This window comes from Bison bison, unplaced genomic scaffold (assembly GCF_000754665.1).
Source record: "Bison bison bison isolate TAMUID 2011002044 unplaced genomic scaffold, Bison_UMD1.0 scf7180017864381, whole genome shotgun sequence".
In the NCBI taxonomy this organism is placed as follows: domain Eukaryota; kingdom Metazoa; phylum Chordata; class Mammalia; order Artiodactyla; family Bovidae; genus Bison; species Bison bison.
The window spans coordinates 334,052-344,019 of NW_011494953.1; the positions used below are offsets into that span (position 1 = coordinate 334,052).

Sequence of the window (9,968 nt, forward strand, 5' to 3'; positions counted from 1 at the left end):
CTCAGGAGCCTGGCCCTTGACTCAAGTCTCAGGGCCCAGGTCAGACCTCCAGGCACAGCTGAGAAGCCACCATTGATTCTCGCCTATAAGTCTGGAGTCTCCTCAGCTCTTTGGTGCAAACCCAGAGCTCACAGCCTTGTGTTTCCTCCACAAGATGGGGGCAGTAACAGGGTGCAGGGAGGTGAACCAGGCTGTCTGGCTTTTCTGAAACCTGGCCAGATGATAGGGCACACAGTTCTGGTCCTCAAGTTTGTGTTCATCTTAGAAGCACACCTGGGTTTTCCTTCAGAGAGGGATGCTATGCTTGTGGGTATCATGGCTCTTCCATTGAAGGCCCCTCCTCCCATATTAGTCCTTTCCTCTGGAAAGCAAGGGTCAGAGAGGAAAGATGCTGTTGTGGAAAGAATCCTGGACCTGAAGTGTTGAAGTCCCAGTCTCAGCTGGATTTTCTCAGGCATGAAATATGGGCATGGGTGGACCTATGATATGTTGTGGATGGGAGTGGGATGGTCTGGGTACCCCTTAAGGAGGCCTCTTTCAGCATGGCTGTTCTGTACATCTTGGAGGGCTGTTTTTTATTCCTATTTGAGATTTGTCAAAAAAGGAGAAAATGATCATCACAAGAACAGCAGGAATGAGCACACATCAAGTCAGGAATGTTTTACAATCAGCTTTATTCTGCATTTTACCTTCACCAGGGAGAAGAAGGCAAAGAATCTGGAGGACAGCAGCCTGCACCACACAGTCACAAATCCATCTCTAAAGAGTGTACATGGCAGAAATTAAGGGCCTAAAGCAGGTCAACAATGAGGCACAAAGATCAATCACCAGGACCCCAAACATCTAATCACATCTTTCCTTATTCGCTATTTGGAATCAACCATTTACATTTCATTTAGTTTCATTTTTTAAAACAAAGCCAACATTTCAACATCTAATCACTTTCTGTCATTGTTTTGGGATACAGATACAAAATTATCCCGTTTTTTAGTTTTGCAACACCACCAACTTCTTCTCCTCACTTCTGGTGGTGGTGGTGGTGATTGGTGCAAAGTCCATCAAAATTCAGTTTGTTTTGAGACTCAAGTGAGAGGTTGACATTCTGAAAGATGAATGGAGGCATCCTTGGCTGTTACACACCCAGGGTAGGGTGAATTTTTGCCCCAAGGGAGCTGAGCTGGGCTTCTGTGGTCTTCCTTGATAACCACACCATTCCAACAGCTAAGACCTTCTAATAGATTGTTGACAACCATATGTATTCACAGAGGTTGAGGAAATACGGAGAGAACTGTCTTCAGAGACACAGACCAAGTCCTGAGGAAGCCAGGAGGCGATAGCAGGGTGCACACAGAGGTACCCATAAGAAAAGGTCACCATGATGTGGGCTGGGGTTGGGATCATCTTCTGGACCCCCACATAGCCTTACGAGCACCTACTTCCCCTTGCCAGGGGGTAAGCACTTCTCCTGGATTTTCTGTGGGCAAACCTCCACACATTTTGTCTGAGATAACTCCTGGCAGGGCTCCGTGCACTGAGATGGACATTGGTCTGGACACAGAGGGAGACATGGGTCTTGGCTTTGTTGTGGGCAGTTGTCTTGGCTTAATGCCTGACACTGAGGGACACACACCTCTTGAACTTTCGTTGGGCACTTCTCTTGGCAGGGGTCCTGGCATGGGGGGAGGCACACCTCCTCAGCCTTTGCCTGGCACTGCTCTTGGGTCTTTTGAAGACATGGAGGAGGCACACATGGCTGTTTGCACTGCTGCTCATTGAAGGACATCCTAGGATGATTGGCAGGACCTGAAACAAACATACGCTTTGAAAATATATGCATTAACCATAAAAGGCTGAAAATGAAGGTTTGAGAGAGGGGAATGGGGAATAAATGGTTATTAACCCTAAGAATTCATTTCTCTGCTGGTTTTTATTCCTTTCTCTTTCTATCCCTTCTTCAGCTCTTTCTGACGCCCATCTCCTGGTTGAGGATATTCTCATAGCTTTTGTCAATATCTATAGCCCCCAACCCCCAAACTCCAGTCCCCCTATAGATCTTTTCTTTCTATTCTATTTGACTAATCCTTTTGAAATTGAGTTGCAAGAAACTAGGTGGAATACACAGAATGGTTTGAGAAGCCCGAGAAATGGTGTGGTGTGTGCATCCTCAGTTGTGTCTGACTCTTTGTGACCCCCATGGACTGTAGCCCACCAGGATCCTCTGTCCATAGGATTCTCCAGGCAAAGAATACTGGAGTGGGTTGCCATTTCATCCTCCAGTGGATCTTCCCCACCCAGGGACTGAACCCATGATTCCTGCATCTCCTACACTGGCAGGCAGATTCTTCAATGAGCCACCTGGGAAGCCCTAAGAAGTGGCAAATCACTTCAAAAAATCAATAGAAAGTACAGTCCAGTGGAGGAAGAGAATAGTAGTCTCCCAGAGACAGAACTGAAAGTGAGAGAGAGGGCACAGATGTCCCCACTTACCTGATCTTCTAGAAGCTCCTACAAAGGATGTGGATGGAGGAGCCCAGTCTGGCAGGACTTTTATACAGTGCTTGGTCCAGCCTCCTGCAAGACTGACTGGCCACGTGGGCTGAGGTCTTAATTGTGGAGTCACCATAACGAGCTTCGTCTGAAATTGCCCATGGTTTGAGTCATTGCTTGGGATGCCTGTTAATCAGCCTCTCTTTTGGCCTCTGGGTCCTCACCATACCTCAGCAGGGAGGGGCTCCCGTCAGATCTCTCTCATTAGAGGCAGCCGCAAAAGAATGTTCATAAAACGTTATCTCAGCCTCAGAACTAGGACTGGGTCCCTTGTCTGCCCAAACTGGTTCAGGATGTGGTGAGATAAGATCCGCCTTGCTCATCTCATCTTCAGCCATGTAAAAATTTATGCCTAAAGTCTGAAGTCTGTCTAGGTCAAGGGACATATGGACCCTTTCAGTCCTTTCTACTAGATCCTTCTTCAAAGTCACACTCCTTTGGACACGAGGAAGATAGGGCTCAAATTGACAGACAACCTACGGCCTCCTGCAGAGAGTGATTTTTTGAAAGGAGATCTGGAGGGAAATTGGAGTCATTTGTCACTCGGGTTGTAAAGTAGGGTGGAGGGGAAGAAAAAGAAGGGAGAAGGCAGATAATCTTCATCTTCTCAACCTTGATTTATGACACTTCTAAGAGTGGAGTTAGCTACTCAGAGTTTTCATAGTGACCAAGAAAACAGGATGGACCAAGGATCTGTCACTTTGCCTTCTGGAAAAACTTTTATTAGAACTCAGGTTAATAAAAGTTAGAGGGATGAAAGGAAAAGTTGCAAAGCAAGCACACCCAGTTTGCTCTACTTTAAATCTCTGTTTGAGTTGTCACTTCCATCTTGTGTGCCTTCCTCTCCTGGGCCTTTTGAAATCCTAAGCGTTTGTCAAGGCTCCACTCTAGTCTTCCGTCTTCCAAGGAGCCTTTCCTGGTTAAACTAGAAACACTTTTGTCTCTTTCTGAACCCTCACAGTATCTTGTTTGTGTTATTCATATGACATTTACCACTGTCATTGGCTTCCCAGGTGGCACTAGTGGTCAAGAACCCATCTGCCAACTCAGGAGACATAAGAGACGTGGGTTCAATCCCTGGGTCAGGAAGATCCCCTGGAGGAGGGCATGGCAACCCACTCCAGTATTCTTGCCTGGAGAATCCCATGGACAGAGGAACCTGGCAGGCTGAAGCTGAAGCTCCAGTACTTTGGCCACCTGATGCAAACAGCTGACTCATTGGAAAAGACCCTGATGCTGGGAAAGATTGAAGGCAGGAGAAGGGGACAACAAGGGATGAGATGGTTGGATGGCATCACTGACTCAATGTACATAAGTTTGAGCAAACTCTGGGAGATGGTGGAGGACAGGGAAGCCTGGTGCATTGCAGTTCATGGGGTCGCAAAGGATTGGACATGACTAAAGTGACTTAGCATGGATTGTTATTTAGGAATTCCAGTTGTTTGTGTACAAGATCTTATTTCTATCTTGGGTTGTAGGTTATTAGGTGGTGGGGGCTGTATGACTGAGTAAGTGAAAGAGAAATGATTATTGATGGAGTAAACACATTAATTAAAGAAGGAAGAAGGTGAATGGGAGACAAAGGGAGGCAGAGAAGGATTTGGAAAATGGGAAAACATTCATTGTACAAGAAGCCCTGTAATCACAATGTGGTGACCTGTGCTTGTTTGCTAAAGCTGACCAATTTTTAGGGACTGTAAAGCTTGAAGAGATAGGTTTAGGTCATTTCCTAAAAGAGGCTAAAATCAGAAAAGCTTCAAAGATTTATACAGTTTTTGGATGCTTGTTCCTGAAAAAGTTTTCAAAAGGTGAACTGGGGGAGACCAGGTGATGTTTTGGCCTTCAGGACTGGTACATGGAGAATTGATGTAGCACTAGCCTGGCCCCCTCAGTGTCCTGGGGAGGGACAGATGCTGGAGTGGGGAGGGGACAGAGGCCAGCCAGGGGAGTGGTGCTGACGTTCCTGTGAGGACATAATCCTCTAGGCTGCAGTGGGCGTGGGGTGCGGGGGACCAGGAGAGGATTTGGAAGACCTATGGGAGTATCTGAAGAGATAGGTCATTTGGGGAATCTGGGAACTGGATGATCAGGTGTAGAATGGGGGGCTCTCCTCTTCCTTTCTCTTCTCTTCGTTTTTCATCTCCTCCTTCCATTTCTCCTTTCCCTCTTCATCTCCTTTATCTTTTCTGTGGAATGCTGTCTAAGACAGGGGTCCCTGGTCTGTAGCCGTTAGGAACCAGGCCACACAGCAGGAGGTGAGTGACGGGCTAGCGAAGCTTCATCTGCTGCCTCCCCCTTATTCGCATTATCACCTGAACCACCCCCCACCTAACTCATCCCCCTCCAGGGGAAGATTGTCTTCCAAGAATCCGGTCCCTGGTGCCAAAAAGGTTGAGGGCCATCGGTCTAAGAGACAAAGCAACTCCTTGGGAGGCCTAGGAAGCAAGGCATTCTCTGTTGTTGAGTTTATTCATTGTTTCATTCTTTATTTCAGTCATTTGTGGCCTTGCTTTCAAGCGGCTCACAGTCTCATGGGAAAGATGGACAGAGTTAAGCCCCCACATCCCAGAAGAAGGCCGCTACACTAGCCCTGAGTGGAAGGTTCTAGAAGGCTTCCAGAGGAGATGTCTGTGCCATGTTTTACTGGACAGTAGGAATTAACCAGGCAAGGAGGGTGGGCAGGGACCTTCTAGGGAACTTGGAGGAAGGCATCTTCATTAGGAGCTTTTTGAGAGGAGAGGCCAAGGCTGATGCAGAAAAGAGATGGGTGGGAGATTAGGGGAGGAAGCCTGCTTGGTTGAATTCTCCAAGTTTTCTGCAGCAGGATCCCCCAGAAGACCTTGCTCATGCAGAATGGATTTCTGTGTCTTTGGCTGAGCTGAGGGAGAAGAAGACCAAATAGATGTGCAGAACAATGGAGAAACTTCTCATGGAGGAGGGTGAAGGCAGTTAGGAGGAGCCCAGATTTCAACTCCTTGAAAAGGACCGACTCTGAGCCGATCACATTGAAGTGGGTCCAGTGCAATCACAAGGGTACTTCAGTGCAAACAGGCAGAAGAGTCAGTGTCAGAGTGATGTGATGTGAGAAAGATTTGGCCACTGCAGGTTGTGTAGATGTTGAAGGAGACCCTGGCCCAGGAATGTGGACAGCCTCTAGATCTGAGATTCTCCCCTAGAGCTTCTAGAAAGACATGTAGAACTGCTGGCATTTTGATTTTAGCCCAGAGAGACCTGTGTCAGACTTATGACTTCCAGAACTGGATGATAATAAATTTCTGATGTTTTAAGCCACTAAAGTTGTGTTGAGTTATTATAGCAGTAACAGAAAATTAACATGCCTTCCCAGTGTCTGAGGCTCTTGGAGACTCTGGGGAGGGAAATCTCAAATGAAGAACTAAATTCCCAGCTTAATACTCCTTTTTTTAAGCATATCAGACAAAGACTTGCTTTCAATAATGCATGGAGAAAGAATGGACTCGGGATCCCATTGACTTAGGGGTGACTCTGTTACATACAGTGTGTGTAATATTGGATAAGCTATTTAGCTTCTTAGAGCCTCAGTTTCCTTTTGTTGAAAAGGGATAATACTGTTTCACAGATTTCTTGTAACAAATAAATTAGAAAACATAGGTACCAACACTTAGGGCCATCAAGCTACTTACAGAATTGTAGAGCAATCTGAATCTGTCCAGGACTCACCTCCTCCATGAAGCCTTCTTGACTCACCCCAGTCCTCCTTGTCCTATTTCCTTTCCGAGTCCCCCCAGCACCTGGTCTTTGACTTGTACTTTTCTATGCATTGAGTTGCGGTAGACAGGCTTCTGTACAGAGACTCCAGAGACCTGGCTCTGTCCCCAGCAAGATGTGTGACTTCAGGCAAGTCCCTGGCCCTTTCTGGCTTCATGTTCATCATATTTAAAATAGAAAGTTAGATTAGAAATCAGTCGAGTCCATTCCAATTCTGACATTCGGTGATACCATACATGTGATCATGAATGGTTAGCCTCATAGCTACATGACTTTGAAGTGTACATGTGTGTTGTGGGCTCTTCCTCCTCAACTGGGTTGCAAGCCACCCACAGGAAGGCCCAGTCTTCTATCTTGTGCACGTGGCAGTGATCTAGCCAGGTGGCTGGGTGACCTTAGGTGACCTGTCTTTTCCTTGGTACAGAGATGGAGTATTTGGAGTCTGAACACTCAAAAATCAGCCTTAGTGGCCCAGTATTTGGATCGGGGCTGGGACACCTTTGGGGAGATTGTCCCAGCCCACATCTTAAGATATGGTGACTAAGTAGTTTCTCTAATCATCCCTAGCCCTCCAGCAAGACTGGGGACAGTCTGATTCAATGCCACCTGAGATTTAAGATTTTAGATTTCTGTAACTGTCATTATTGGGAACAAGGGTGTAATTAAATAGGGTCAGCAGAAGAGAGTCAGGTATGTGCAGGACATTGCTTTTTCCCCTTTCCCATCAAATAACTACCTCCTTTGTTCATATCGTAAAAGTTCCCAGACTCCTCTGAATCACTCGGCTGATCCCATCAGCCTATCATAGGACAGCGGCTCTGATAAAGCTGAATGTATCTCGTCCCGTTTCCTGGGGAGCAGGTGCTTCTGGAGAGCTTAAGGAGCTTGTGGATTCCCGGAGCTGAGTCCACTTCTCTTCTCACTTCCTTTCCTCCTGTGTCACCACACAGGGAGTCTGACTCAGAGGTCATGGGAGGGGCTCTGGATCACAGGCCACGGGCCCAGAGGGGCCCATGGATTCCACCCGCTTGTTTTAGCCAAGCATGTGCTTTAAACAGGAGACAAGGAATCATTTACTGGCTGCATTTTTTTAAGATGAGGAAACCGAGGTACAAAATTGTGTAGGGCCTTGTTCGAGGTTATATGGTGAGCTCGTGTCTGGGCTAGGGACCTGTCCGTGTAAAAACATTTAGGAAACTACTGTACTGGGGATTCTTTATAACTTTAAGGAGGCAACAAAGACACAGACCAGTAAGTAGTTCTTAACAGTTTGGGAGTGATGAAGACATTCCCAGGTGGCTCAATGGTAAAGAATCCTCCTGCCAATGCAGGAGACACAGGAGACGCAGGTTCCATCTCTGGGTCAGGAAGATGCCCTGGAAAAGGAAATGGCGACCCACGCCAGTATTCTTGCCTGGAGAATTCTATGGACAGAGAATCGCATGGACTGGTGGGCTACAGTCCATGGGTCACAAAGAGTCAGACATGACTGAACAACTGAGCATTCAACTCATGCATGAAGATGTATCTATATATACAAACCTTCACTTTCAGGGGGTTCATGACCTCTGGGTTAAAGACCACTAACAGAAAATGGGGGAAATAGTGTTCCCAAGTTGTTTGGGCTTGATGTTGGTCTTCAGTCCTTTTCCCTCTGAGTCTGGGTTCAGGATAATCTTGGCATAAAATAGAGTCAGAAATCCTGTACTCTTCCAACAACCAAGCCACTGTGACTTCGGGTACATTGTTTTCCTCTCTGGAATTTTGTTTCCTCACCTGGACACTGAGGGCCTGTTAAATGCCGCATCCAACTCTCATATCCAGTGATGACAAAGTCCCCTTCTGACTCCTACTGTGATTCGTGATCTCCCGGGTCCCAGCTGGGAAATAGCTTTCAGGCTGAGCATCACTTCCTCCTAGCCTGGGAGAGAGCATGGAGCTCTTTAGGTGAGCTATTTGAGGTTTCCTGTACCTGGAAGACAGGTGCAACTAAAAATACCCCAGTATGCATTTTATGATCCATTTGTATCTTAGAATCCCTATATTAATATTTGGCATTTGACTTTCTGTATTTACTGATCTGTTTGCTGACCATTAACAGCTGTGACATAGAAGCAGTTATGACTTGTCATCATCAATAAAGCCTCCCAGGGTGAGCCTGTATGTGTACCTGGCTGGAATATCTGGTCACATAGAAGTAGAATGGGAAAATAACACAGGTTTGGTAACTGGTTACTTCCTGCCATCTCCCCAGTTCCATGTGTGTAGAGGTGGGGGATTAGTGAACATGATCGCTAAGGTTCCTTTCAGCTTCAAAGTAAGACATCCTTGTATTCCGTGCACATCTTTTCATAGCATTGGCTCACCTTGCCTGTTGTCCCCAGCTGGCCTCATTGGAAGACTTAGAAGTGCTTTTCCAAGACTGACGGTACACACCCTGGTTCTAGAGAAAACATGATGCAAGGGAGTCTAGGGTAGAGTATCTTCTTTCTGCCCTTCTGAAGGACCCTCAGAATGGCTTTCCCAGGAAAGGAGAAGGCTTGGTCCTGCCCCCTCACATTATCTGAGAGCCATCAGCCTGGCACTGCACAGATTCTCAGGGTGCCACTCTTCATGTGTTGCTTATTTACACAACCCTCTACCTTTTGGAGCAGGTGACTGCTGCTGGGGCTGGAAGTAATTACGGCATTCTGCTGGGAGGTGGCACACTCATCATGTTCCAGCCATCTTCCAGCTGAATTGCCTTTGATCCAGGTTTTTTTTTTTTTTTTTCCCCTCCCCCGCTGGGAAAGTAGTCATTAAGAGATGTCTATCTTTTGTTTCATTTACATAGTAGAAAAGAGAACTAAATTGGCAGATGGATGGTTTCATGTTCTCAGAGCTGGCCTCCATCCAGTCTGTGCCATATCCTCAGGGCCCCCAGGAGAGCCCCAGTCCCTGACCCACACTGCCATGGAGCCGCTTGGCTGTGGGACTGTGATCCTATGCCTTGGAGGCAGGCACCAGAGCAGAGGTGTGCTCAGGAGAGGAGAGGTGGAGAAAGACGTTCTTCCTTCTTTTCCTTTTCTTTTTTTGTTCATTTGAGCAAATGAGAGGAGCTTGAGGGTCTCTGAGGCATTCATGATTATATCACTTTTTCCTATTACAAAAGAAATAGAAGCCTATTGATAAAAAGGCAGAAAATAAAACTACTTCACCGGTTACCCATAACTCCATTGTCCTAAAGTGACTAGAATGCTGACAAATTTCCTTCTATTATTATCATTATTATAGAAATTTTGGATTAAACATAACTGTTTATGCCATACATTCCATTAATGTTTATATCAGTTCAGTTCAGTCGCTTAGTCGTGTCCTACTCTTTGCGACCCCATGAATCGCAGCATGCCAGGCCTCCCTGTCCATCACCATCTCCCGGAGTTCACTGATACTCACGTCCATCGAGTCGGTGATGCCATCTAGCCATCTCATCCTCTGTCGTCTCCTTTTCCTCCTGCCCCCAATCCCTCCCAGCATCAGAGTCTTTCCCAATGAGTCAACTCTTTGCATGAAGTGGCCAAAGTACTGGAGCTTCAGCTTTAGCATCATTCCTTCCAAAGAACACCCAGGGCTGATCTCTTTAGAATGGACTGGTTGGATCTCCTTGCAGTCCAAGGGACTCTCAAGAGTCTTCT

General features: G+C 46.6%; 1 protein-coding gene across 1 annotated transcript; it reads right to left on the reverse strand.

Annotated features, from left to right (window-relative positions):
• Nucleotides 1–657: 657 nt before the first annotated feature.
• PRR9 (proline rich 9) lies at nt 658–2,542 on the reverse strand. Its single transcript, XM_010857450.1, has 2 exons — nt 2,488–2,542; nt 658–1,803 (listed from the first exon to the last, which is right to left on the reverse strand). The coding sequence occupies exon 2, from the start codon at nt 1,781–1,783 to the stop codon at nt 1,433–1,435; it is 351 nt and encodes a 116-aa protein (XP_010855752.1). The 5' UTR covers nt 1,784–1,803; nt 2,488–2,542; the 3' UTR covers nt 658–1,432.
• Nucleotides 2,543–9,968: the final 7,426 nt, after the last annotated feature.

What these genes read in the sequence shown, in the direction of transcription:
- PRR9 (XM_010857450.1), bottom strand. Translation starts at nt 1,783, where the DNA reads ATGTCCTTCAATGAGCAGCAGTGCAAACAGCCATGTGTGCCTCCTCCA.